Source organism: Aspergillus fumigatus, chromosome 8 (assembly GCF_000002655.1).
Source record: "Aspergillus fumigatus Af293 chromosome 8, whole genome shotgun sequence".
Classification (NCBI taxonomy): Eukaryota; Fungi; Ascomycota; class Eurotiomycetes; order Eurotiales; family Aspergillaceae; genus Aspergillus; species Aspergillus fumigatus.
This window is the reverse complement of record NC_007201.1, coordinates 885,190-912,399: the sequence shown is the minus strand read 5'-3', so window position 1 is coordinate 912,399 and position 27,210 is coordinate 885,190. Positions and strand designations below refer to the sequence as shown.

General features: G+C 49.7%; 7 protein-coding genes across 7 annotated transcripts; 5 read left to right on the top strand and 2 right to left on the bottom strand.

Annotated features, from left to right (window-relative positions):
• The first annotated feature begins 138 nt into the window (after positions 1 to 138).
• Positions 139 to 3,101, top strand: AFUA_8G04140 (uncharacterized protein). Its single transcript, XM_742128.2, has one exon. It carries the CDS (start codon positions 314 to 316, stop codon positions 2,630 to 2,632), a length of 2,319 nt encoding a protein of 772 aa, XP_747221.1. The 5' UTR covers positions 139 to 313; the 3' UTR covers positions 2,633 to 3,101.
• Positions 3,102 to 8,109: 5,008 nt separating this feature from the next.
• farB1 (putative C6 transcription factor (Ctf1B)) lies at positions 8,110 to 10,900 on the top strand (the record flags this gene model as incomplete). The annotated part of the gene is made up of 3 exons (XM_742127.2): positions 8,110 to 8,360; positions 8,425 to 8,615; positions 8,685 to 10,900. The coding sequence occupies 3 exons, from the start codon at positions 8,110 to 8,112 to the stop codon at positions 10,898 to 10,900; spliced, it is 2,658 nt and encodes an 885-aa protein (XP_747220.2).
• A 1,423-nt stretch (positions 10,901 to 12,323) lies between these two features.
• s1 (S10 family peptidase) lies at positions 12,324 to 14,576 on the top strand (the record flags this gene model as incomplete). The annotated part of the gene is made up of 10 exons (XM_742126.2): positions 12,324 to 12,672; positions 12,731 to 12,829; positions 12,901 to 13,017; positions 13,087 to 13,210; positions 13,279 to 13,294; positions 13,342 to 13,458; positions 13,515 to 13,565; positions 13,628 to 13,781; positions 13,848 to 13,906; positions 14,007 to 14,576. The coding sequence occupies 10 exons, from the start codon at positions 12,324 to 12,326 to the stop codon at positions 14,574 to 14,576; spliced, it is 1,656 nt and encodes a 551-aa protein (XP_747219.2).
• A 180-nt stretch (positions 14,577 to 14,756) lies between these two features.
• AFUA_8G04110 (unc-93 family MFS transporter) lies at positions 14,757 to 18,892 on the bottom strand. The gene is made up of 7 exons (XM_742125.2): positions 18,573 to 18,892; positions 18,318 to 18,522; positions 17,894 to 18,251; positions 16,298 to 17,723; positions 15,630 to 16,237; positions 15,457 to 15,552; positions 14,757 to 15,391 (listed from the first exon to the last, which is right to left on the bottom strand). The coding sequence occupies exons 4-7, from the start codon at positions 16,886 to 16,888 to the stop codon at positions 15,154 to 15,156; spliced, it is 1,533 nt and encodes a 510-aa protein (XP_747218.1). The 5' UTR covers positions 16,889 to 17,723; positions 17,894 to 18,251; positions 18,318 to 18,522; positions 18,573 to 18,892; the 3' UTR covers positions 14,757 to 15,153.
• A 471-nt stretch (positions 18,893 to 19,363) lies between these two features.
• AFUA_8G04100 (N-acetylglucosamine-6-phosphate deacetylase) lies at positions 19,364 to 21,584 on the top strand. The gene is made up of 2 exons (XM_742124.2): positions 19,364 to 20,287; positions 20,345 to 21,584. Exons 1-2 carry the CDS (start codon positions 19,916 to 19,918, stop codon positions 21,263 to 21,265), a joined length of 1,293 nt encoding a protein of 430 aa, XP_747217.1. The 5' UTR covers positions 19,364 to 19,915; the 3' UTR covers positions 21,266 to 21,584.
• On the bottom strand, positions 21,585 to 23,982 carry codA (GMC family oxidoreductase). The gene is made up of 2 exons (XM_742123.2): positions 23,523 to 23,982; positions 21,585 to 23,428 (listed from the first exon to the last, which is right to left on the bottom strand). The coding sequence occupies exons 1-2, from the start codon at positions 23,767 to 23,769 to the stop codon at positions 22,047 to 22,049; spliced, it is 1,629 nt and encodes a 542-aa protein (XP_747216.1). The 5' UTR covers positions 23,770 to 23,982; the 3' UTR covers positions 21,585 to 22,046.
• A 139-nt stretch (positions 23,983 to 24,121) lies between these two features.
• On the top strand, positions 24,122 to 27,146 carry badA (betaine aldehyde dehydrogenase). Its single transcript, XM_742122.2, has 3 exons — positions 24,122 to 24,648; positions 24,728 to 25,904; positions 26,010 to 27,146. The coding sequence occupies exons 2-3, from the start codon at positions 25,420 to 25,422 to the stop codon at positions 27,022 to 27,024; spliced, it is 1,500 nt and encodes a 499-aa protein (XP_747215.1). The 5' UTR covers positions 24,122 to 24,648; positions 24,728 to 25,419; the 3' UTR covers positions 27,025 to 27,146.
• Positions 27,147 to 27,210: the final 64 nt, after the last annotated feature.

The window sequence follows — 27,210 nt, the reverse complement described above, 5'->3', positions numbered from 1 at the left end:
CATCATCGACTACAAGAGGCGGTAAGAGCAGGTCACAGAATTGCCACGTTCCACCGCCTAGCCACCGTGGACACTAAATCCCATCGGGAATAGCTTTGTTTACAGCATCATCCTGGCAACGAGCCGAAAATAATAAACCACATCACTAACTGTCCCTGCACTGCTCGAGTCAGACGTTATCTGTTGCTGTGCATACCATCATCACTGACCTTAGGTTTGATGTTCCTAGAGCCTACAAACATTGTTTGAACTCATACTTATTCATATGTCAATTCCATTGCCCTTCACTTAAGGAGAACCCATTCACATTGTCATGTCCAAACCTCTGTCTCCGTTGCCGACCTCGCGCCAAAATTCGCGGGCCTTTTCGTCGGGCTTGAATGGATTGGAAATTGAATCCTTGGTGAACGAGAGCGGATCCGAGAATGTCTTTGCGAGTCCGAACAAAACGACTGACGGCGGCGCCGATACAACTACCCCCCAAAGTGGGCACTATCCAGCTACGTATCACACGCAGGAATCCATCCTGGATGTCGGAGATCTCGAGTCTGTCGATGAACAGCCCAGCTCGCCATTTCAGTACGACGCTCGAGACCCTACAGTTGACTTTCGGGTCCTCGGTAACCAACAAATCTCGAGTGGGCTGAGAGAGTGCTCTATGACTCCCAGAAAGCGCTCCTACAGTCATTGTCCAGAAGATGGGGATGCGACGGACAGGTCAAGCGAGAGAAGCAAGAAGGGAATGAGCCGACGTGACATGCCAGACATTCAAGTCTACGCCGATGACGAGCCCCAAATGCATGAAAGAGAGATGACAGGACGCACTGGGCACGAAATTGCCACTAGCATGGTCGAGAAAAAACGCAACGAGGGAATGAGCACTGTCCTTGACGTACATAATAACTACGATGATTCGTTCTCCGAAAAAGAGAACCTGGATATGAAGGCTGCAGACGATGTTATGAATGACGACTCTCATGATCCCATGGATGACACATGTTTCAGTACTTTCTCTGCCGTTCCTAACGCGGACATGACGTCGTTCGCGAACCTGCGAGGGGATTCACCATTCAAGACAGGCCGACAATTACCCAGCAGCCCGGGAAGAATGGATGAAAATCAATCCAGAAGCCCCGCACCAGCTACCCCTGATACTTCGAGGAGGTCACAAAGGCAATCCGCACTCATCGATATCGGCACGCCCATCGCTTCTACTCCCAGGGGGCGAGAACGCAGGGATATGGAAAATGCAAGCGAAACGCCAAACTTGCTTGACCTGACAGATCAGCCCAACTTCTTTCCACGACAACGCTATAGTATCCAGAAGGAGAGATATTCACCCTCGCGACGTTCGCCGCTGAGGACTCTGCGGGAATCAATTCGGTCCCCTGCAAAGGTCTCGCTGCTCGACTTTGACATTCCTGCGATTCCGACGCCTAGGTCTATACCGACCGTCACACCCCGGGAGCTGGAATCTTTGAAATCCGGGTTCCTCTCTGAAATATCGTCACTCAAAGCAACGCTGAGCGGGAAAGAGGCGGAAGTCTCCAGCCTGAAGAATGCTGTTGCAGATGCTGAACGGCGCGTTGGCGAAGCTCTTGAGGAAGTCCGTAATGAAGCTGCGCGGAAAGAGGCTCTCGAAATTGAGCAAGCCGAATGGCAGCGGCGGGGTCAAGAGATGGAAGACGTCTTGCGAACTGTTAGGGCAGATATTGTTGAAGGTGAACGGGAGAAGGAGCGGCTTATTAGAAAGCTTGAGGAGGCGGAGAGAAGCCGGGAACATCTGGAAAGGCGCATGGTGGAGTTGGAGAGCCAGCTCTCGGCTGCGCGTAAGTCAGCTCCCAATGAGACTGGCGACGACGGAAGTGCGCAGCGCACGACCGCTGCCGAGGAGACCGCAAGGGAAGTACAAGATGCCGTCGAAAAGGTTGCACGTGAGCTCCACACTTTGTACAAGAGCAAACATGAAACCAAGGTTGCTGCTTTGAAGAAGAGCTACGAAGCTCGGTGGGAAAAGCGCGTGCGAGAAGCCGAGAGCAAATTCAAAGCCGTCAGTGAGGAGAATGAACGGTTGAGAAACGAGCGCGATGCTGCATTGTCGGAGGCTTCCCGTCCTGATGCTAGCATCATGGCCCACCAGAATGATGAGCACGAGGCAGAGAAACACGTTCTGGCGGCCCAAATCAAGGGTCTGCAGCAAGAAATGGAGACACTCAAGCAGGACAACGAACGCTTGCATGCCGAGTTGAAGGTAGAGAGAGCAGAAAAGGGAGAGCTCGTCGCCGCCGTGGATGAATGGCTGGCAATGCAGCAGAACGTGCCCCAGCCGTCCGCCCCCCCCGAGTCTCCCGTTGTGAGTGTTGAGTATGAAACACCCGAGCCGGAGCCTGCCCCGGCACAGTCAACGGAAGAGTCCAGGAGAAGTATTGGCCGCAGTGACTCCAGTGGTATCCGGCCTGCTAGCACAGGATCTGGCAGCGGAGAGAAGAGGATTCCTAAGATTGGCGCACCAACGGGCCGGCATATCAGAGGCAACAGCGGAGGCAAGTCCGGCATTGCCGTTTTTACTCCAGGCCGCGGTCCAGGAGGTATTATGGGTTCCATAGAACGCATGGGACGTGGTGGTGTCTAGAAGTTGTGTTTTCTGCCTTCTTATTAGTTTTATTTTCTCCTCTTTCCTTGATAGTGCTGTTGCCCTTTCTTGTTTGTTCTCTGATATTCCCCATGAGCACAGAACGGTCCCAATGCTTTCCTTTCCTTTCTTCAAGTTATGAAAGTTGCCTTTCAGGGATATCCTGTTTGGACGTTGTATGGGTCTGAGTTTGACTCGCGTTATGAATGAATGATTACTATGATACCTCTATCGTTTCCAAGTCTGTGTGAGTTCTAGGCTTGCTGTAATTCAGTGACTACTCCGAGGCAGAGTAGACGCTAAAAACAGATCATATTCGTGGCAGGTATAGCGGAGTGGTGCAATTGTGTCATTGATTATTTCAAGGGAACTAGGTAGGAATTCGCCGTATCGCATCTGTGCTGCCGGCGCGTATCATCAATGGAGACTTAATTACGGAGTAGGATTGGTTTGGAGGCATTGTCGCGCCATATGATGATATAGTATGTAATATGGGTACACATAGTCCAAATTGGACGGTGTTATATTCTCCTTTGGTCTGATTTGCGACTATGCTGATTTCCTACCATGTATTCAAGGTTTTCGTAAGAAATCCGCTGTCTGTTATCATAAAACACTCCTCCAGGAAGATACGTTAGGTCGCCTTACTTCCGCATCGCACCCAAGCATCAAGTGTTCCAAGCGTGGGGTAGCATATTGATAGTGCACGGTTTAGTCATTGTCATCAGTTACAAATTGCCATCCTTGATATCGCTGGCACAGATGCTCTATATGTCGATCAAGGACTCCTCCACCTAAGTTGACCTGACAGCTGGGCATCGCGTTTCCGCCGATGTCAATACAAGAAAACGTGGGGTAGACCGAAGCCATGGAAGTGTTTACTTGAAGTGATTATTGCTGACAGCTCGTGGACTGATACGACATCGGAGTGCCGCGTCTGAGTTCGGCGAGATGTCCGATGGTGCTATGGCGGGGGGAATGTTATCAGATGGAGCAGGTACACTACCTGGAAGAGATGGTAGGCGAGGCCAAAGCTCGGATAGCTGGTACAGATCGTTACCTTCCCGTGTGGGGAAGCGAGAGCTGCGTGAGATAGCCTATGTCGTCTCGGTGAAAAACGATACGAGCACCAATGGCTATCCTCTGACATCTCGACCGAGAGACTACGAGTCAAATACCTGTGCGTCACAGATGTAATTGACTTGACTAGGGGGGTCAATGCACAAGAGTGGAGGCAGTATTCCGGTCTATGTACACAGTACAGCTACACAGAGCAAGTGATCAGGAAAGTTTGAGAGGAATGAAAGATTAATCGCCGTCTACCCCAGACCGTCGGCGGACAGGACGCTGTGGATTCGATGTCAGTACACCAAGTTGACCATGCAGACCATCTCTGGTAGTGGTGCGTGGTCTCCCCGGATTGCCATGCCCCAGTCACGAAGGTTCTGTACATTGATGGGGACCGAAAAGTGTCTGCGGGATTGATTCCTATTCAACTCGACCCGCCGGACCGCCTTTTGCCGCCTTTCCCGTGCAGCGGTTGGGGGGCAAAGGAGCGAATTTCGGCAGTGGGAAACGGTCCCAGGGAATAATAGTACTGCACCTAATGATGGGCTCGAGATGGAATCCTATTCACCTCTTTGCGGAATACATACCGATCATTTTCATTGGACATAACTTTGCTCGAGATCCAAAAAAGACCCATGGCCCAGGGAGACTGACTATTCAGCACGTGAGCACTCTGCATACCTGGAGTATCCTTCGGGGACAGTTTGAAACCGAATGCGCCAATCTAAAGGCTTCAGAGAATATGCGTCTAGTAGAGAAGGATTTACCACACCGCCACTGATCGTGACCCAAATGACCTTACTTGCCGTGACCTTGATCGATGGAGTTTTGTTGTTTGAACTTACTCTCATAGGTACTCTGTATGTTGGGAACTGTGCCTTAGAGTCATGTTTGATTGGTTCACAGGTTTTACACTAGTCCCACTCAAGTATCCGCCAGCTCAGTTCTGATTGGATTCCATTTCTTGCCCTCGTGAGACTGACAGCCACTAAGGTACATTACGGAGGAAGGGACCTACTATTACCTAGAGAGGCTAGTGAGAGATTGTCCAAGGGTGGGGCCCCTCCAGCCCATGCCTCAAATGTCGGTGTTTTCCGTTTGCCTCTGGTTCCCTCCCCGAGTCGTCAGAGGACTCTGGCTCGTGATTGTTGTTGTTGTTGTTGCATACCGTTTTTTCGGCCTAGCGTTGGGTTTCCTTGGTTCCAAGATCTTCTATTCACTGACTGTTGAATCCTGATACAAATGTGACTGCTCTCTACGGAGTACTCCATAGTGTTTCAAAGTTCCCTAAGCTTCTTTTTCTTCTTCTTTCTTCCTGTTCAGTTTTCATATTACTCTGTAGAGTCTAGATCTTAGCGGAAAGAAAATATTGACGAGAAGAAATGCGTACTACCTGTGAGGATATCCCCTAGGCCTGTTAGTTTACCATTGAGGCATTTACAGCCTTCTCTCTCTCGAAGCGTCTGTCAATCATTAATATTTCACTGTTGCTCTTCAGAGTTCAACGACAGGGATCGTCAGGAATGACGACACCAAACACAAGCTACCCCAGCCCACTAAGAATCAAACCTCCGAATCTCGGCAGTTATTACTAACGCTAGAGGGTCAACAATTGCACAGTATGGACTGTAGCATGAAGAGAACAACGAGTCAGGTCTTTGCTGTTTGAATTGAGCAGGACGATCTTCATCACAGGATATTATCCCCCCACAAAACTCCCGATCCATTTTGCCCTTCGGATTCTATATATCGAGTTCTACAACTAACATCAAAGCTCCGTTTATCGGATCCCGAGTTTGATGTCTCAGGGCCTACTCCGTACTTAGAGTCTCGACTCTGGCCCTATGCACCCCCCTGCTGCATTGGCGCTTCATATTCATCGTCCAATGTCCAAAGGTTCCAGAATGCATGCCACAAATATTCTCTTCTTAGAGTTTCTGTAATCGCAAAAATGAACAAGTTCCACAACATTGACGTATTAACTTCCTATCTAATATTCTATTGCATATTGAGGACATGGACAAATATCGTCAATAGTTCAAAAATAGGGCGGAGATTGTTTCTTGATACAATGGGTAAGAGGAGAATCCTCGTATCACTTGGAACATCAAGAAAATGTCAGTTTCATCCACGAGTAATCACCTTTTTGCATGCTCGAAGCAATCGAAGTAGATTCACAGCTCGCTAAGCTGGAATGGAGATTTGCTCGTGATGCACTTGGCGGGGACCCGGGGACGGGGGCTCTAGTCCTCGTGGGGTTGATCATTTTCGTCTTAACTCTTAACCAAATTGCTCATTATTAGGTCGGTTACAATTCGCCATCGGGTTCATGATCGGCTTAGGTCCCAATTTGGGCAAGGGGTGGATGATGCCCCATGGGCCGGGAGTCTGGAGACGGTGAGACGGAGACAGGTTCCGGCCTTCAAGTCCTCAGATATGCCCTGACTAGTCGAACGGCTTCTGAAGAGCACACTGAGCTAGAAGAGTACGAAGTATCTCGAGCGATTTATCGAAGCGCGCCTTGATAAGGTATTGAGTGTCATGGATTTAAACCTGATTGCGTTCTAGACCCTGCAATTGAGTTGACATGCAATGTTGACGAAGCAACTCTCAATATGAGTGCTACCGTGCTATAGAATTTTACTCGGAATCCCTCATAAGCTTAGGTAGTTCCACCTCCTCGTAACGCGATTAAGGTCACGATATTCAGGCTCCTTGCAATAGGCATTTATGAAAGCCAGTTGTGTGTGGATTTGAGGTATAAGGTGACTACTAGGATCGTCTGGATCGTCATCCTAAGGCAGAAATGTATACCTACCTCGGCACGGACGTCGGGTACGGAGCTCTCTCCTGCGTTCTTATGTATGAGCTTTGGACATACCCATGAGTAATAATGATAACTAGTAACATTTATACATCCTTGCCGCTGTTGACTTGTGTTAGACTTTAGAGTAATTAGTCGAAGTCTTTAACGCTGTCTCAAACAATGTCCAGAACTTCTCTCAAAACGGCATGATCTCCAAAGCAGTAAGATGGTCCGCAATGGATAGAGGTAAAGCTGGTCATTGGTCAAAGAATCAATGTGTTACTCAGGTAAAGGGAAAAAAGGGAAGGCGAGAAAGTTTAAACGGAAAAAATTCCGAGAGAGTGACGCAGCTGCCCACCCCGCTGTGGTGGGAGCCACTCCGACAGTCAGGCCTTACCCAAACTGGCCTCCTAATGACCAATGGCAACTACATTGATTCGCTCAGATCTCCCTCTGCCTCTCAAAATCCCCGTGACTGTCTGTGGCGGCCAGCCAAGTAACGTGACCGGGCCGAGGACACGACTCCGATGTGGGAAACAGCAATGCTGGTTGGATGTTACAGTGTGGCTCAGGAAAACACGGAAGTGGAGTAGGAAGAAACCGGGTATGGAGACGGCTTCTTACTTCTCCATTCTTCCCCTGGTTGCTTCCCCATGACCACAAGGAATTGGGAGGTCTTCATTCTCAATTTCGATTCCTGACTCCAGATAATTAGTGAATGGGATACTGTACGACACTCACCCTGAGTGGATGTCATCTGAAGTCCTCCATAGTCGGTATACTTCGCATCTGCCATCGTAGCAATGCAGCAATGACTTGCTCGATATCCGATCCCATGCACACAGTCTCTGTGGTGTGCCCCGGTCCGCTTGAACCCCCCCGAACTTGGCCCATGCTAATCCCGTTTGGTACTGAGAAATTCTTTCTAACTCCAGTTTCAAAGTCTACCCTTGATCCTTAGCGCAGCTGAGTTATGGTTCAGCTAATCCAATTGCAAAGCCGTAGGTGCTCGTACGTAGTTAGTCCCAATTAGATAATAATTAAAAATATTCTTCTGGATTGATATGCGGTTCTTGTCTGGGGGAGGCAACTCTGACGGCGAGTGGATCTGGGGGTTCATCATCCCAACACTCATGGGGCCTCCTGACTCTACACATTATTAAGATTTTATTATTTGGGGTATTTTAATAGTATGGTTTATTGGATATCCACAGATCGATCACTTGTTGTCACCTTGCTATTTAAACAATCTCTTCCCCCGGGCCCCAACCATACTTGAAATTTCGTCCTTTGGACGAAAAGATGGATTATGATAATGTTCCTCTTTTGCGAGTATAAAATTCAATAAATAATCTGAAAAAAAAAAAAACACTCTCCACTCTCCACTCTTCTTTATTAACCATCTACTTTGTTCTTCCATTTTCTCGTCCCCTGGTTGGACGACAGTTTCCATCTGTACCTCCATCATTTCGACCATTTATCTTCCCTCTACAGCAAATTAGAGAGAGAAACACTCTTTATGGTTAATACCGCCACCACTAGTTGATATCCTATCATCTCGGGTCGCACACTTCATCGGTTCGCCTGTTTTTTACTTTTCGCTATGACTGATCTCGCTGTATCCTCGACGCCTGCATCCGCAAATACCATGGAGTCTGAATCCCAGAGTAAACGTAAAGCCTCGGCGGCTGGCCTCTCTGCTAATTCTCGCCCGGTTAAGCGGCGGGCTTCGAAAGCATGCTGTTGCTGCCGGGCAAGGAAAGTCCGCTGTGATGTGGTGGAGAACGGTTCGCCATGTACGAATTGCCGCTTGGATCAGGTAGAATGTGTTGTCACAGAGAGCAAAAGGAGAAAGTTCGTTCTACATATGTCGACACGCTGCAGTATTTGTGGCTAACATCGAGTGTCGTCACTCCAGGAAATCACGGATCGAGGTTGAAAATGGCACCCGCCAGCCTTCTCAGTCGCCCGCAGATGGCCTCGATGATGCAGGAAGCTTTCTCAGAAGACTCAGCGAGTCTCACGGGCTAAATGCGGACATTGCTCCTGAATCACCATCTCAGCAGTCCGTCGACCTGGATCAAGGGCATCATATGCCGCACCTTCTGTGTTCGTATTTTCGCCCGTCGTTTTTGTGCAGTCAGTAATTCTTGTACTGATACTCTGCATTGCCCACAGACCAGAGTCAGGCCAACAGAATTGGGGGAGGGAACCACTTTCGCAGGCGAATGGCCCCTAATCCTGCAGTTCCGGCCACTCTTCCTCTTCACCATGTCACGTCACAGATCCAGCAGCTGTTGGATCCTTCATTCTCCAACGCGCGATCCGGTGGTGTACTTCTGCCGGACTACATCAGAGGCTTACCATCCCGATTGCAGAGAGAAGATATTGAATACCTGTCCATGAAGGGAGCACTAACAGTACCCGACGTTGGATTGAGGAACGAACTGCTCAAGGCTTACATCCACTATGTGCACACTTACATGCCTTTATTGGATTTAGAGGAGTTCTTGCAGACTATTGTGCAAAATGACGGTATTCATCGGATGAGCCTTCTGCTGTTCCAGGCTGTGATGTTTGCTGGCACGGCTTTCATCGACCTCAAGCACCTTCATGCTGCCGGTTACCCCTCGAGAAAGGCGGCCCGCAAGGTCTTCTTTCAACGAGCCCGACTTCTATATGACTTCGATTATGAAGTCGATCGAATTTCTCTCGTCCAATCCCTGCTGCTGATGACTTACTGGTATGAGACCCCTGACGACCAGAAAGACACCTGGCATTGGATGGGCGTCAGCTTGTCCTTGGCTCATACAATTGGCCTGCATCGGGACCCCGGCAATTCTCGGATGGACGCCAGGCGCCAGCGAATGTGGAAACGTATCTGGTGGAGCACATATACTCGCGATCGCTTGATTGCCCTAGGCATGAGGCGCCCTATGCGTGTCAAAGACGACGATTGTGATGTTCCAATGTTGACGCTCGACGACTTCGAATTCCATCCATTTTCGCCGGAAATCGTGAGGATGGTGGGGAACTCTGAAATTCTACAAAATGTTGAACACCAGAAAAAGCTGGCCCTTATGTTCATCGAGAAGGCGAAACTTTGCCTGTGCGTCAGTCATGTTCTATCGGCTCAGTATTCCGTCCTCAGCCACAAGTTCGGCGGGACGATGGAAACGACAATGATGTTGGTTCCCAAGAAATCAGCGGCAGAGACGTTTGAGGTTCGACGTTGCGATCAGGAATTGGAAGATTGGCTGGCCAATCTTCCTGCGGAAATTCAGTACACTCCGGCGGCATCTGCAAAGTTAACAGAAGCCCAGGAAGTCTTGCACTCTCATCGCGCGCTCCTCAAAATGGTTTATCTGACTACATCAAGCGCGCTGCACCGTCCTCAGGTCCTTCCTGCGAACCCCTTTCCGTCAATGGACGCAGAGCTGCAGGAGATCTCGAGGAATAAGGTCCGATTCGCCGCGGTTGAAATCACGAATATTGCGCAGGACTTGCACAGCTTGGATTTGACGAGATATTTCCCTACCACCGGCGTCACTGTGCTTCTGCCCGCCGTCATCATCCACCTACTCGATATCAAATCGAGCGACCCCAGCGTGCGGATGACCAGCCTCCAGCGATTCTACCAGTGCATGCGCATTCTACAACGTTTGCGAGAGATTTATGCATCAGCTGACTTCGCGACATCCTTCTTGGAAGCTGCAATCCGAAAGGCTGGTATTCAGCTCACAGTGGCTCCCCAGGACGTGCAAGCTCGTCCCGGCAGCTCTTTCGATGCTGGCGCACGTGTCGATACACTGACACCTCCTCCGGATTCTCTTGCCCAGAAGATCCCTGATCTGACTTACCCGAAGCCGGCGGTGGTTGGAACTGCTCGCCAACCCGTCGAAGAAGGCGACACATTGTTCGCCTCTACCCCTCCCCCCTCGGATGGCAGTGAAAACGGCAGTACCGCCAACATTAACCCGAACTATCACCGAGATGCCTTCAGCATTCCAAATTTGGACTCGGAACTGAGTATTAGCGAGTTGATGGACTTGGCTAATGACGCCGAGGTGACTCAGAATGATTTTGACGCGCTGATCAATTTTGATGATGCTGGTGCCGACTTCTTCACGGCCGACGATCATTTGAATCTCAACGGATCTGGCCCCAACAGCAAGGGATTTGGATTCTCCATGGATCCGATCAATGGCATGTCTGACTTAATGGGCTTAGACGCCGGAAACAAACCTGACATCGCCAGCCTGGGTGACAGGCAGCTTCACAGCGACCACATGGCCACGACAACGGGACACAGTAACACCGGGACAGCGGCCTCCGAGTCTAACGGTCTTACAGCTAATGTCGACGCCGACCTTGGCATCTGCCTAAGTGGTTGATGAACGCTCTACAACTGAGAGCAGTATGACAATTTTTCTTTTACTTTCTGCATGCCTCGAGAGATGATTTTCCGTCATGGAATATATGTATAATGGGTCTTTGGGACATGATCATTTTTGGATGACTATATTGCGTCGTAGTGCGCATTGCGACTGTTTGACTACATAGAGGGTTATTAAAAGCCGGGCGAGGAAAAGAGCAATGAACACCGTCTTATGGCGCAATCTATATGTCTCTAACACGATAAATTTACTGGTCGAATAGCGTCATTTACTTAATGCCTCACAGCATCAAACAGCAGAGACTCTGTCTCGGGTTCCGGCCATCCTGGTGCTTTAGAGCGCAGGAAAATTGACGATTACAGTACTTGATAACCCTCGACGTGTCTTCTTAGATTCCGAAGTAGATCATCATCTAGACCATGGCCAAGCAGCGGTGAGGCGATGACAAGACAGGCCAAGACTCTACGCCGTAGTGCTTTGTTGTGGTTGGGATTGCTTGTCTTTGTTCGCCCTGCTAACCTCCCTCGCGTTCACGCCGCATGAATCGATATCTGAGCGTTATAATGAGCTGACTAGGTCAAAGCCGGAGCGAACCACAGACTCATATAGCACTGCGGGCCAGGCATTTATTTGACCGCTTCAATTGAGTTACATACATCAATCAATCAATCAATCAACAAAAGGCTATCAATATTGATCCGTCGGAGCAGCGACTTGTCCTTCTACGCCATTCCTCTTCTGGCAGGTCGTGTGGCAGTCCACTGTCGGTCCTCCACTTGCTGGAGCCTAACACATCTGTCTACTCCGTAGTTGCTACACTTCCTTATCTCCAAGAGTCTGCCATCGTCTCTCGTGGAGTCGCTCATCAAGAACCCAGAATATTACCTCGTTCACTTGAGCTGCTTCCCGTCTGGTTTCTCTCGAGCTCCCAAGTCCCAAGCTGGAATTGTGCTCCATGGTTTTCATAGCCATGAGTCTTATCACACTCGTTGACAGCTGTCGATCTTCATTAATAATACGTCCAAAGGATGAGACCTGTTGACTGATCGACATTACCATTGGTGGAGACGCTCAAATCGCGCCATAACCGATGCTCAGCTTGTGGTCTTGGAGGTGCTTCGTTCCCATCTAGACCTATCAGCACCTAGAATACGAGACATTGCCGATAAGACGCTTACTCTGTCTATTTGCTTTGTCGCTGGTTGGATCTTCCAGAAGTTCCAACCTTCCAGTACCGTCGATGCAACCTCCTTATCGAACTAGTTTACAGGATCGCAGACTTCCCCGCAATGCAGATACTTTCCCCTCACGGTTTGAGCTGTAAGCTAATTCGCAAGCTCGAGCTCTCTCTTATTAAAGCCAGCGAGTACCCTGGTCTTACCATGGTCTCCATGAGCTATACTGCAAGTGCAAGCCGAAAATGCGTGGGTACGGCTTGATTTCCTTGTTGCCAGTGGCTGCAGCCATTTGGGCACCAGCGATACATCAACCGGTGACTGTTGATAAACGACAGTTGCCCAAAGACCCTACCGGAGTGAAGACTATCCATACCGCCAACAATGTTACGATTCGCTACAAGGAACCTGGAAAGGAGGGCGTTTGCGAGACCACGCCTGGGGTCAAATCATACTCTGGCTACGTTGACATTTCGCCAGAGTCTCATACCTTCTTCTGGTTTTTCGAAGCACGTCATGACCCCAAAAATGCCCCCATTACTCTCTGGCTGAACGGTGGTCCTGGAAGTGATTCTTTAATTGGGTTGTTTGAAGGTTTGTGCAACCATCTTTGACTCGATAATGGCTTGATATCTGATTACCGATGAAATAGAATTGGGGCCTTGCAGGATCAATTCAACATTGGACTCCACTATCAATCCCCACTCGTGGACTGAAGTTTCGAATGTGCTGTTCCTGTCTCAGCCTCTGGGTGTCGGTATGCATCAGACCACGGGCGCTCTTCAATTTTCCAGACTCTCGACTCACAATACTGCAATGCAGGATTTTCCTACAGCGAGGCAGAACCCGGCTCGCTGAATCCTTTCACTGGTGTTTTTGAAAATGCATCTTCGGCCGGCATTCAAGGCCGATATCCCGTCATTGACGCTACCCTAATTGGTAATTCCTCACCTCGGACCCCGTTTCACATACTACTCAGCCAGACCTCTTAACAATATGTTCTCACAGACACTACCGATCTTGCTGCTCACGCCGCTTGGGAGATTCTTCAAGGCTTCATGGGTGGTCTACCGCAGTTGGATCACAGAATCAAGTCGAAAGATTTCAGTCTGTGGACCGAAAGTTATGGAGGGTAGGCCATGTCTTTCAACAGTCACTATGCAAGGGATTTTTTCTGACTTAGGGACACCCGTCGCAAAGCCACTATGGCCCAGCGGTGAGTTTCCTTCTCCTCTTCTTGAGCACATGGCCTAATGTTTGCAGTTCTTCAATTACTTCCATGAGCAAAATGAGAAAATCGCCAATGGTACCGTGGAAGGAATTCACCTCAACTTTAACTCCCTCGGTATTATCAACGGTATCATCGACGAGGGCATTCAGGTATGCTTGCATTTTCGGTAGGAAAGGGAGGGGGAAGTCGCTAATGTCGTTTTCAGGCAAGCTACTACCCGGAGTTTGCAGTGAACAATACCTACGGTATCAAACTCGTGAGTTGACCCTACGAGGCAGTGTCACGAAGCAAGCCTACTTACATCGTTTGATATCATAGGTCAATGATACCGTGTACAACTACATGAAATTCGCAAACCAGATGCCAAATGGCTGTCAAGACCAAATCGGATATTGCAAGCAGACAAACCGTACATCTTTGGCAGATTACGCGATCTGCAGCGAGGCCACGAACATGTGCCGAGACAATGTCGGTATGTTTTTCAATCGTCCTGGGGTTCATATTGAGAAGGTAAACTACTTACTGACGGTAAAATTAGAGGGGCCATACTATGCATTTGGTAACCGTGGCGTATATGACATCCGGCACCCGTCCAAGGTAAGTGGGGGCAGAGCGCGCTCTATGGATGGAGATGGCCTCGGAATCAGTCATCTGAGGAGCATGAAAGCCCTGACTAAAGTAATGATTCACTGCACAGGATCCTACCCCGGAATCGTACTACGTCGACTACCTCAAGAAAGACTGGGTCATGAACGCCATCGGAGTGAACATCAATTACACCCAGTCAAACAATGATGTTTACTACGCCTTCCAGCAGACGGGCGACTTCGTCTGGCCCAATTTCCTCGAAGACCTGGAGGAGATCCTCAAGCTGCCCGTGCGCGTGTCGCTCATCTACGGTGACGCCGACTACATCTGCAACTGGTTCGGTGGCGAGGCCGTCTCCCTCGCCGTGAACTACACCCATACTGAGCAGTTCCGCGCCGCCGGGTACACCCCGATGGTGGTTGATGGGGTCGAGTATGGCGAAACTCGCGAGTACGGCAACTTCTCGTTCACCCGCGTGTACCAGGCCGGCCACGAGGTCCCCTACTACCAGCCTGTCGCGTCGCTGCAGCTCTTCAACCGCACTCTCTTCGGCTGGGACATTGCCAAGGGCACTACCAAGATTGGTCCCGATTACAGCACCAGCGGCAAGGCCAAGGCGACGCATACGGAGTCTTCCGTGCCCTTGCCTACCGCGACACCTAGCACCAGTGTCCACTGATCGTGTGCGTGTGTATATGTCTTTGTAGATCAGTGCATATTAGGATTAAGGCGACCCCGGGATCTGGTGTGCACATACATGAAACAATACATTCGTACCGGCGCCCACCGCCGTCGCATGCAACGGGTCTGCTATGCGGGCTCTAGATCATAATCCTCACGCGTAGAATTAACATCTCAACGTGTAACGGTATTGATTAATCAGTAGATATATATGCATGTGCAGTTATAAACCTGATGCACATCTGACGAGGCATCACAAGCTCGAGACACCAGCGCCCAATGCCTTCAACCGAAGAGAGACGGCAAGACAAGGCGACAGGTGAATCGACTAGGGCCTGCCTCGTCGGCCAATTAGAGAGAACATTAGTGATCGTCCATCATAGATACATGCGCAGGAGCCTTATTCAAACATCCAACCCCTCCGAAGGAGTCGGAACATGACCAAAAACGCAGTGATGCAATAATAAAAGTCCTGACCAATACAAATATGAAGAAGGATCATGTTGTCATACTGTGCGCCAACACAACACGTCAATATGTTCGGTTGAAGGGAATCGAAGTTCTCAAGGGGCGACTTAGGACGCGGACACATGCTTTGTGACTGACTCTCCCTTAGTTGAGTCCCTGCGGTCTTCGATGGCAATACCAGTCACATCTTCGGTGGTTTCGTCGGAAAACTTGAGGTCCTCCTCGACATCCACGTGATCCTTGATCTTGAAGAAGATGATGGGAGAAGCAATCAATAGACTGCCAACAAGCAATCCCCAGCAGGAGGCGAACTGGGTCATAAAGGGGGTCTTTTCTGCATCCATGCTGCAAATATCGGACATGTCAACGAGGATGCCCTTGCAAGTTCATATACGGGAATTGAGACTTACCGCCACATTCCTGCAGCACCAGCCGATTGGATTCCCTTGTAGAAACCGGCAAAGTTCGCTAGTTTACGACCGTTGTTGGTGAGGGATCCCATAAACCTAAAAGTTGTCAGAGTTTCCGACACAAACTCGGTGGAGGTAACAAAGATCCCCAAGAGACCATTGTGGAGACTCACCAGTATGCGCACGTCTGGAAAGCTGCGTCGTAGAAGCCATAGAACATGTAGAGGAACATGGGACCAACATAGCCATGGGACGTAAAGTCGACGTCTTGCTTGGCGGTCTCAAGGGTATACTGCTTCTGAAAAGCATAACCACCACCCCAGACACCCATGGTGATGACAAGGAGAATGAGCCAGTTGAGCTTGGCTCGCATGGACCGAGAAAGAAATTGCAGATCCAGAAGCTTACCAAAGACAAAAGCACCAACCATCTGCATGAGCCAATAGAGTAAACTGTTGAGAGACCGGGTACGAATGTTGAAGTAGGCGCCATTGACACTGTTGAAGTGGTATCCGTAGAACCAGTTACTCGCCAAAAACAAGGGGAAAAACAGGACGATATAGTAGTCGGTGCGAAGAGTCTCATAGAGGCCGAGGAGCTCCGATTTCCAGGTAGGGTTCTTCATCGAAATGACGCGGGAACCATCCTTGCGCACGACGTACTTGGAGTCCGAAAGGAACCAGGCGAGGACGAATCCCAGAGCCATGAGAACCATGAAGGCGATGTAAGTCCCGTCATTGACCGTTCCGGCACTCGAGTGCAAATTCTGTCCCAAGGGAATCTGTGTGCTAGGAATCAGTAAACTGCGTCCCTGAAGACGAAGCTATTGACGATCACTTACCAAACTTCCAATCACTCCACCAAGATTGAAGATGACCCAGAAGATTGCGATGAATTTTCCTTTCTCGTTCTCACGCGGATAGCTCATCATGACTGCCCCCTGCGCGCACCACAATAGACCGGCACAAACACCCAGCAAGGCACCAGCGAAAATAAGGAAGCCGGCATTTTTGTTGTGGTTGTAGGAGAGAAGTGATGCCACATAGAGGAAATAGCCAAAGCCACCAAAAGAGAGGGTCAGCTGAAGACCGATTCGGTTCGCGATGGAACCTGCGAAGAAGCCGACAACAGCGAAAGTACTGTACAGGGCCGTGTTGGCATTGCTAGTGTCCGTTCGATCGACCTGTCCACCACCTCCGAGACCATTGACGGCATTGAACATACCGGGGCATAGGAAGCAAACAAACGAGACCAGAACCAACTGAACCTCAGGCGAAGCAAACCATGGCAGAGTCAAGGGGCCAATTTTCAACGGCTTGTACATCCACGGCTTACCGGTGATGGCGCCATGACGGCCCGGCTCGGGGTCTGCGGTGATGGCGGGACCTTCCTTCTCGGGCTGGTGACCGTCTTCTGGCTTTTCGGATGCCATGCTGATAAACTGTATGTCAAGAAGAACGAAGAGAAGTGATGGTGTCGGTAGTCAATGGCCCCGCAAGAGACAGCAGGTGAATCAGACCCGTTGAGCAGCAATGGAAATTTTTGTTGATCACAAACGTGCCCTAGTACAACAGGATAGGTATAATCAAGGACTGCAAGCAAACAAGGGGAGGGTGAAAAAGGTAAGAGGTGTATATGGGTGTAGGTAGCTAGGTATATACGGATATGCAGAGTATGTTTATGGAAACCAAACACAAGCCCCTACTAGGCAGATAGATGTATACAAAGTGAGGCAGGATAAACAGTAAGGGAACAAGATCGACGACGACCCTTTGCGCCGGAAACAGAAGAAGGGAGGGGAAGAATGCGAGATGACTGGGGGTTGGTATGTGTGTAAAAAAGGGACAGGGAACGATATATAGTAGAGTATGAGGGCCAACAACACAAATGAATATGTACGACTTGGATTACTCCCAAAGAGGGAAAAGCCGATGTTTGTTTGTGTCAGACGAATCCGGGGTAAAGAGAAAGGGAGAAAAGAAGAATAACACGCGAGGGAGAGCAGCCAAACAAATAGTCGATTTGCGATGAGGATGCGAGGAGCGATGAGCTGGATCCCCAACCACCAAAACATTCGAGTTCAATGAATCCGATTGTTTCAAAAAAGAGAAAATAAAATAATACTCTGAAACTGTGTCTGGAAGAGTTATTGTCAAATAAGAAAAAGGATCAGAGAGAAGGAGACGGTAAAGAGAAGTTAATAAGGGAAAAAAGGGTAAAAAAAAAAGTTTCAAATGGCACTAAGAGGTAACACCATGTACCTTAGTCTAATGATAGTCAGATCAAGATGGATTATCAGATAGATAAGTCTTCGATAAGCGAAGTAACACTCGAGGGACAAGCTGAGAAGAGGCCGGCAATGGCAGATAGATTGTATAGTAACACTCATGTAGTGGATACAACAGAAGAGAAAGCGCGAGAGAGAACGGAGGCATACCTTCCTTGTTCTTGGGATAGAGTGCAAGGGTTGCGTCGAGAGAAGGGTGGTCAGAGCTCCTCATCAATCATATGATACCAAGGACTGTGTCTGGTGTCTCGTTGTTCTTTGACACGAGTTGATAGTCGGATACCCGGTAGTCGTTGATATGGCAGTGGTACTTGCAAGGTTGAGGAGATAGCGTGCAGATTAGGGGAGAACTGAGAATCCCTGAATCTTGGGTCTTGGGAGTGCAACGGACTCCACAGCAACTCCAGGATTATGGGGAATGCGGAGAGAGCCACACAAATCACACGGGCAACTTGGTAATGAAAAACAAATAAGGTGGCCAAGATTGTGATGATGGTGATGAGGATGTCTTAGGTCGTAACTGTCAGTAACTGAGATCAGTGTACGGGACAGGAGCGGTTTCCAGCATCAATACCTTCTGATCGATCATATGCCATGAACAGCAACAGATCGCTAGACAAAAGTTTCAAAAGACCAGGTCAAGGTGACAGCCACGCGACAGACAGATAATTGAAACAGTGACAGGTGAGATGGAGTCGCCTGCTTAGTGCAGAAGATGTCTCCAGTAGTTGTATCCAATTAAGTCTCGTTTAGACTGATGCTTAACGACAATATTGGCACTACTTGATATTAATTACTACTAGGTTGTATGGTGGCTTGCTTGACTAACCTGCCACCATCAAAGAGTTTAATGTTAGCTACTCTTAAGAACATGCGAGCGAAATTGAGGCAAACCACAGTACAGGACATGGGTCTCAAGGAAACGATAGGCTGACCAGACCGACCGAGCAAGACCGTGGGTACCTATCTGCGCATCTCTGTTGTGTGGATAACTGCCTATCGCATGAGTAGTGGAACCTGTGAAGCTCTGGAAATTTGCTCCTAATGGTTGGATTTTCAATATCTCCAGACTAGACCCAGAAGAATCGACGAAAATCGAAGGTGACGGTAACATCGGCCGTTTGCATCTGTGCAACTGTACAAATGCAGAAGGCCAGTCGGAGTTCTTTTGTTGGCTCAAGTCCAGCATTTAAGGTAGTACCCGGTACCGGTCACGGGCTTGGGTGCTCCTCGGGTCGAAGTAGTATCGGTCAGCTAATCAATTCCAACTACTCCCGACCGAGGAAGTGGGGAAATAATACCAAATCTACTGATGAATATCGGATGACTTGGAATTCATAGATGCCCCATATGATAGAATTTAAATATTGAGATTGAGATCATCAGCCAGTCAGAGGAGTATCTTATTTCATAATTTCTCTGCTTCAAACTATGCTCACTGACAGTCTTGGAGAACAAGGTAGGTAAAGTAAGTATGGTAGTATATTACAAAGGTTCGGTCATCGCTCGTAATGTGTATGTTTTACCAGCGTATTCATACCAGGTCTGTATGTAATCAAGTGAAATCAGTTTCGACGGGACAATCCTCCTGGCTTACATAACCTACCTGATATCAAATCCAGGATGATCATCACCTCAGACAAATGAGGCAAGCCTGTTATCATCCATGGATCAGCACCTCCAAAATCAAACCTGTTAACGTCTGAGTTTGCCTGATAAGTCCCTCTTTATCAGCAAAAGGTAGCCATGCCTCGAATGACCATGTACGTCGCATCCACGTGGAGAGTGAATTGGCTTAGTATAGGTCGTACAAAGGATTTCACATCCACTACCTTTTTCGACGTCACATCCCATAGCGGTATACTTTGATTCTTCTACCCCTCCGTCGTGGAGCAACAGCGTATGTTTCTTTGATGTCACCATCATGTAGCCTGGCATTGTCATTGTTGTCCCTTGCTTCGCTTGTTGCCTCCAGACTCTGTCCATATACATCCGTGTGGATTTCATCTTGATTTTTATTTCCATCCGCAGGTATCAAACTATATCCATACACACTCTCGATTTTTTTACTGGCGAATAACTTCATACTCACTATTGCGCTTCTTATATTATAAGCGGAATACCGCCCGGTGGTACATTATAGGTGTAGGAAACGAAAGAGTCAGAGCCATCATGCCAGGCAAAACAACGACTACTCCGCGTATCACCAAATTCACTAACTGTCGCATCGTCAAGGGTTCCGAGCTTGTTGAGCAGGATGTCTGGATCGATTCTCTGTCGGGCAAGATCCTCAAAGATCAGGAAGCTTTCTATGGGTTACATCTTTCGCCAGATGAGGTCGTCGACCTCGGCGGGCGTATTCTCGCTCCGGGATTGATCGATGTCCAGCTAAATGGCGCTCAAGGTTTTGACTTCTCTGTGCCTCAAGCGTCCAAGGAGGAATATAATGAGGGTTTGCGCTTGGTGAACAAAGGCCTTGCCAGGACCGGGGTGACTTCATACTTGCCTACTGTTGTCAGCTCAACCCCAGAGGTTTACTGGAAGGTATGACGGCCCCTGCGCCTCCGAGAATCAGCAGATCTGACGCAAATGTCATTCCAGGTATTGCCATCTTTGGGCCCTTCGGGCAGCAACCATCGTCCTGAGGATGGCGCGGAATCATTAGGAGCCCATGTCGAAGGGCCTTTCATCAACCCAAATCGCAATGGCATTCACAAGACCGAGGTGCTTCGTGCTGCGCAAAATTTCGAGGATCTAGAGGAGTGTTATGGCAAAGAGAATCTCACCGGAAGCTCCAAGTCAGTCAAAATGATCACAGTCGCCCCCGAGGTGGGAAACATGGTATCGACCATCCCCTCATTGACCTCGGCCGGCATCGTCTGCTCCATCGGTCACTCGGATGCGACATTCGAACAAGCGCTCTCAGCGACCACTGCGGGCGCTACAATGGTCACGCATATGTTCAATGCGATGCGGCCCTTCTACCACCGAAACCCGGGCATTTTCGGACTGCTGGGCCAGAGCGAACATTGCAGGCCCTTCTACGGCATCATCGCCGACGGTATCCATCTGCACCCGACCTCGATCAAAATCGCATACAACGCCCATCCGGACGGGCTCGTCCTCGTGACCGACGCAATGAAGCTCTGCGGCCTTCCCGACGGTGTCTATGACTGGACGAACGGCGAGCGCATCGTCAAGACGGGAGCCCGCTTGACCCTGGAGGGATCCGACAAGATCGCAGGTAGTTCGGCCACCCTGATCGAGTGCATCAACAACTTCCGGCGCTGGTCTGGCGCCTCTATAGCTGATGCCATTAACGCTGCCACGGCGACTCCGGCGCGCTTATTGGGGTTACAAGGCGTCAAGGGTTCCCTGGATAGCGGCGCCGACGCGGACCTTGTCGTGCTGAGCGAGGAAGACGACCCTGAGTCGCCCACGCTAACTGTCTGCCAGGTGTGGAAACGGGGAGTCAAGATCCATGACTCTGATAAAGAAATAGCGTCTACAACTACAGTATGAAGCAGACACCCTGGCATATCCGTTCCTCTTTTTTATTTTTCTCGCCTCTGGTAATTGCTCCGAGCATTGCACACATTTTCTTCCAACCCCGACTAGCATACTTTGGCTCTACTGTGGATTTGACTGTTCCTCAGTCTTTAGCTTTATGTTTTCCGGCGTTGTGCCCTGTATCCGATCCAGAGATTCCTATGATAATCTTGCGCTACAGGCCCTTCCGCGCAAAAGGCCCTCTGTCCTTTCTAGCCACGTGCAACAAGTACTATAGATATGAGGAGAAAAGATATTGCTCAGACTATGAACTAGATCTAAAAGACAAAGACATCATTAGACTTGTCCATTGGTTCCTCTAAATGTATCAGTGCTCGTATTTCGTGATATTTCTTGACTTTCGTCACCTTCTTTCGGTATATACAGCATATCATTTCACACGTGTGAATTGCTGTCTGGGGACAATATCCAAAAATAAGCCAGCATCTGTACACAAGAAGCCATCATGCAATCCAAGCCAACACCATGCAAAAAAGCATCATAGTTGAACTTCCTTCATTTTGCGCGCGTTCTTACCCCAGTGATTCATATACCAGCACGCCACCCAACTTTGCACCACTCATGATCCCGCATGAAGTCAGTCGCTTTATGGATTATTTATCATGGGCGAAGACGGGCATCTCAACGGAAAATAAGAGAGTGCCCTGCCAATTAGGCGCTATTTTACAAGGCCCCGCGCACCCCGTGTACCAGCAATGCACAAGCAAACCCCAACCTTGGAAAACAAGGCCGTCTACAGCTTGGGCTGTTCCCGAGTCCAACCAGCCTCTTCAGCGATCAGCTCAGCAGCGCGTTCTCCGATAGCCAACACCGTCAGCATCGGGTTGATGGTGGTCATCTCAGGGAAAACACCAGCGTCCGCAATACGGACATTCTTCAGGCCACGGACTTTGAGCTGGTGGTCGACAACAGCCATGGGATCGCGAGAGATATCTCCCATCTTGGTGGTACCAGCAGGGTGGTAGACCGTGTGAGCCACACGGCGACCGTACTCTGACAACTCCTCATCAGTCTGGACCTTAGGTCCCGGCGCCACCTCACGCTTAATCCAATCCTTGAACGGAGCCTGCTGGGCAATCCGGCGCGCCGCCTTGAGACCGGCCACGATGGTTGCGGCGTCATAGCCCTCGGGGTCAGTGAAGTAGCGGAAATCCAATGCCGGCTTCACCGAGGGGTCTGCGGAGGTCAGGTAGAGACGACCACGAGAGCGGGGGCGAGGAATGTTGGGTGTCATGCAAAAGGCATCAACTGGGGTTTCATAGCCCAGACGGGCCGTGTTGAGGCAGAAGGGAATCTGATAGCAATGCATCATGATATCGGCGGCACGGCCATCAGAGCCAGCCGCATTGGGAGCTTCGCGCCGCAGGAAGATGCCCGCATCCGAATCCATGGTAGTCTGATTGGGGGGAACAGGACGGTTGAGCTCCCAGATAATAATAGTCTCTGGGTGATCGAGGAGGTTTTCACCAACACCAGGCAAATCCTTGATGACCGGAATCCCCAGAGAACTCAGCTGCTCACGGGGTCCCAGCCCTGAGAGGAGCATCAATCTCGGCGTATCAATAGCACCGGCACAAAGAATAGTTTCCTTCTTGGCTCGCAAGGTGTGTTTGACACCGGATTGCAGAGTCACGTCAACACCGGTGACGGTGTCTCCTTCGACATTCACGCGAGACACCCACGCGTTGGTAAGAATAGTCAAGTTGGGGCGCTTTTCCTCACCGCGCAAGATAGGGTGGATGTATGCCACACTAGCACTGCTGCGACGGCCATCATCTGGATTGTACGAGACCGAGAAGAAACCAACACCCTCCGTCAGTTCACCCTTGGAACGGATTTCCTTGTTGAAATCGTGGATGATGGGAATGTTCATGGCAGTCGAGCAAGCCTGCACCCAGTCCTTGCACAGCTGGTTTCTGTGACGACTGTGAACGGGCTGCACAGTGTTCCGCAGGTTGTCGAGGACGCGAGTAAAGGTCTCAAAGGACCAGCCCTTGCAACCCTGCTCTTCCCATCTCCTGCAGTCATACTCGAAGGGGCGGAAGGAAATGAGAGTGTTGTGGCTGGAACAACCACCCAAGACCTTGGCGCGAGAGTGACGGATATGGCTGTTGCCTGGAGAATGAAGAGACGGTCAGCAAGTGACAGGATTGCTAAATAACCCGCAAGGACGTGCGGATAAAACAAAGAATGTGCGAAGAATACACACCCATGGGCTGCTCTGTGGTGGGATAGTCATAGTCTAGCTCGCCTCCCAGGAGATTGAGCCATTCCCGCAGATTAAGGACTCTGTCATCCATGAAGTCGCTGGGACCACCCTCGATGACTAGGATACGCTTATTGGGCAAGTACTGAGCCAGTCGACTAGCAATGACACAGCCAGCCGTGCCGCCGCCGACAATAACATAGTCATAGCTATTGACGTCGGATGAAGGGAAATCGTTTGTGGTGGCCATGTCGAATGATAGTGATAGAATGGAATGTTATGATGATTGAAGGGCGCTTCTACTGGTGCGGAGAACAAACCCGGAATGGATTGGTGAGGATACAAGAGGATTCCAGCACCTCTGAAGATTGGTAAGTGAGGAGAGACTAGGTAAAGAGGGCTCAAGATGTAATGAGACGGCCTAGGAAGATAAAAGTACAAAAAGTGTGGAATCATAACGGACTTCTGATAGATTTTAAATTGAGGGACGGAATCAACTTAGAGAATTGGGCCTCAGGTGTCGAGGCGGCCATGCAGCCGTTCGCCACCAATCGTTTTCCTCTTCTCTCTCTCCCCTAACTATTCCCCACCACACGAAAAGGTGCTGAACGGAGGATCAGCCAATCGAAGACAAAAAGTTTTCTTATCCCCAGAAGACGCAGGCCGTATTAGATAATGGAAACATGGTTATAAAATGGCCTGATGCTGGGTTCGGATTGGACGAAAATTGTCATCTTCCGCTTCGATGGCTAATCCACCGCACCTAAGAGGTAATGTAATTACCCTACCGAATCGATCTGCATACTGGGTGAAGACTACCTTATGCAGGTACTAAGAAGGGTTCCCTCCGTACTGGAGTAAACACCTCATCATCATCGGCCGCGTTCGTTTTCATAAATCGAGTACCAGTGTACCTGCGGGCTGTGATCTCTGGTCGGAGGAAAAGATCACTCGACGTCATTGAACGACTCCGCGGCCCACACGACTCACGAGGGCTTTGAGACTAAAGACGACGCCACGATCCACGAATCCACACTATGCAGTCGCACTAATTCATTAACGGTTTGAACTTCCTTCAAAGACTCGTCCCTGTGCTAGATCCTGGATTCTATTACCCGCTTGGTACATGGTAAGACAACACAGTGCGGCATGAGTCTTTTTTCTCTAAAAGATTATTATTGACTGGAGACTCTGCTAATCATGTCCAGATGGGGTAGTAAAATGCAAGAAAATTCACCTCACCAGACGACGCTATTTGGATATCGGCCTTGTCCCGTGTTTCCTATTGGAGGCCATTCCTTAATTTCCCCATCCATCCCAGCCTCTTTTTAGCTTTTGACGCTGTTTGACCATCGCGTGGCTAGTCCCCGACCATCAAAACTTGGTTTCATTGTGAGCAGTAACTATGGAGGAAGTCGTACTCAGGAGTAGCTGTGGATCTTCTCCTCAAAAGATTACATTGCGGCGCAGCATCTCGCGGGCAGTAGACTGCTTTTAATGTTGGCTATTGATTCTGCTACTAGTATGGAGGAGTACTGGGACAACAGGACCTTTTCGGATGCTCGGAAGGAAAAACCAACCACGATCTCACAGGCCTTCTGTTGGCCAATGGGTCTGTTGTGGAGTTGGTTTTGATGGTCGTAGCCACAGCGGAGCCTGTCCTCGTTGAAATGAAGAGGGGGCGGAATTCTGAGGCGGTGTGATTCAGGTATGAATACATCACCAGCCAATAATTACCTGCACCTATCTGCGGAGTACTATTGATACCTCTCTAGTACTCTGACCGACCTGCCCGTTACACAAAGGGCAAAACATCTATCCTTCATATATCCTATTTTGATATCTACGTCGTGATCGCCTTGTACAATTTTCCAGCGGGGCCCCTTCAAGCTGAAAGAGAATGGCGGACCTACCTTTCGCTCCTCGTCACCCATACTACGACGGCAAAGTCCAGTTGGCGTCTTCCGGTCGGACTTTTCGCACAATAAACCCTGCCGACAATACTCCACTAGCGGAAATCCATGTTGCTTCAAATTCTGATACAGATGCCGCCATTGCAGCTGCTGACCGCGCGTTCCCTTTATGGTCGCAAACCCCTCATATCGCTCGTGCGCGCATCCTACAAAAGGCCGCGGCGTTGCTGCGCGAGAGAAATGACGAACTCGCCCGTCTCGAAACTTTAGATTCCGGCAAGGCCTATTCAGAGACAAGCACAGTCGACATCGTGACTGGTGCAGATGTACTGGAATACTATGCCAACCTGGTAGGAGGCGGTGGTCTTAACGGCGAGACGACGCAGTTAAGAGAAGATGCATGGGTCTTTACCAAGAAGGCTCCGCTGGGAGTCTGCGTTGGCATCGGCGCATGGAACTATCCTCTCCAGATGTAAGTACTTCGGGTTACATGGGCGGACGGAGCGCGCAAAACATATTGCATCTGCTCGCCTCTCTTTTCCTCAACCGGGCTCAGCGATTGACGAATGTGACACAGTGCTCTCTGGAAATCGGCACCATGTCTTGCGGCTGGAAATACCATGGTCTACAAGCCTAGTGAATATACGCCTCTGCATGCGCAGATGCTGGCTGAAATCTACCGGGAAGCTGGACTTCCCCCTGGCGTATTTAATGTTGTCTATGGCGCTGGGGATGTGGGTGCTTATTTGACTGCTCACCCCCTGGTCGCCAAGGTCAGCTTCACAGGACAGGTGTCCACAGGAATGAAGGTGGCCGGCTCCGCCGCGGGACAAATGAAGTACGTCACGATGGAGCTAGGAGGCAAGAGCCCATTGCTCATCCTCCCTGATGCGGACCTTGAAAATGCAGTAAATGGGGCCATGATGGCCAATTTTTTTAGTACAGGCCAGGTGTGTACTAATGGGACTCGAGTGTTCGTCCCGAGAGGCATGAAGTCTGCCTTTGAAAAGGCTCTTCTGGACAAGATGCAATATATCCGTCCCGGGCCGTTGTTTGACAACGCAACGAACTTCGGACCCTTGAGTTCTGCTCTTCACCTCGAAAAGGTAACCTCGTACATTCGTCATGGCATTGAGACGGACAAGGCAACGCTCCTCTATGGCGGGCTGGGAAAGCCCTCCCTTCCAAAGGATTTGGAGAATGGGTTCTGGGTAAGGCCGACTGTCTTCACGGACTGCACCGACTCCATGCGGATTGTCCAGGAAGAGATTTTTGGCCCGGTCATGTCAATCCTGTACTACGATACAGTCGAGGAAGCTGTCAGACGCGCAAATAACACTGAGCTTGGCCTTGCGGCTGGCGTCTTTACGCGAGACCTGAATATGGCACATCGTATCATCGACCAGCTCCAAGCGGGCATTACATGGATCAATTCCTGGGGTGAAAGCCCGGCCGAGATGGCTGTGGGTGGCTGGAAGAAGAGTGGTGTTGGCGTGGAGAACGGCCGCAGAGGTATCGAAGCCTGGGTAAGGAACAAGAGTACGCTGGTGGATATGAATGGACGGGTTGCTACTGTCTTTGCAAAATTGTAGTAAATGAATGTGTACAACTTATCCGCCAAAGGAGCGATTGTATCAAGTATCTTAGTCCAGAAGAGCTGTGTCGTTCTCACTGCAGACAATGAAAAAGATTTTGGAACAAAATTCGAACCGAATTTACTTCAAATCCCAGCTCCTCGGTGTTTGTCGTTTTACCTTCTGTGTATAAGATGTATCGTT

Excerpts from the sequence above, each read along its gene's own strand:
- AFUA_8G04140 (XM_742128.2), top strand. The coding sequence starts at position 314 with ATGTCCAAACCTCTGTCTCCGTTGCCGACCTCGCGCCAAAATTCGCGG.
- AFUA_8G04110 (XM_742125.2), bottom strand. The coding sequence starts at position 16,888 with ATGGCATCCGAAAAGCCAGAAGACGGTCACCAGCCCGAGAAGGAAGGT. Across the intron at positions 16,238-16,297 it reads GTGGAGTGATTGGAAGTTTG|ATTCCCTTGGGACAGAATTT; the intron begins GTAAGTGATCGT and ends CCTAGCACACAG. Across the intron at positions 15,553-15,629 it reads TTCCAGACGTGCGCATACTG|GTTTATGGGATCCCTCACCA; the intron begins GTGAGTCTCCAC and ends GACAACTTTTAG.
- AFUA_8G04100 (XM_742124.2), top strand. The coding sequence starts at position 19,916 with ATGCCAGGCAAAACAACGACTACTCCGCGTATCACCAAATTCACTAAC. Across the intron at positions 20,288-20,344 it reads CCCCAGAGGTTTACTGGAAG|GTATTGCCATCTTTGGGCCC; the intron begins GTATGACGGCCC and ends ATGTCATTCCAG.
- codA (XM_742123.2), bottom strand. The coding sequence starts at position 23,769 with ATGGCCACCACAAACGATTTCCCTTCATCCGACGTCAATAGCTATGAC. Across the intron at positions 23,429-23,522 it reads CACCACAGAGCAGCCCATGG|GCAACAGCCATATCCGTCAC; the intron begins GTGTGTATTCTT and ends TTCATTCTCCAG.
- badA (XM_742122.2), top strand. The coding sequence starts at position 25,420 with ATGGCGGACCTACCTTTCGCTCCTCGTCACCCATACTACGACGGCAAA. Across the intron at positions 25,905-26,009 it reads TGGAACTATCCTCTCCAGAT|TGCTCTCTGGAAATCGGCAC; the intron begins GTAAGTACTTCG and ends AATGTGACACAG.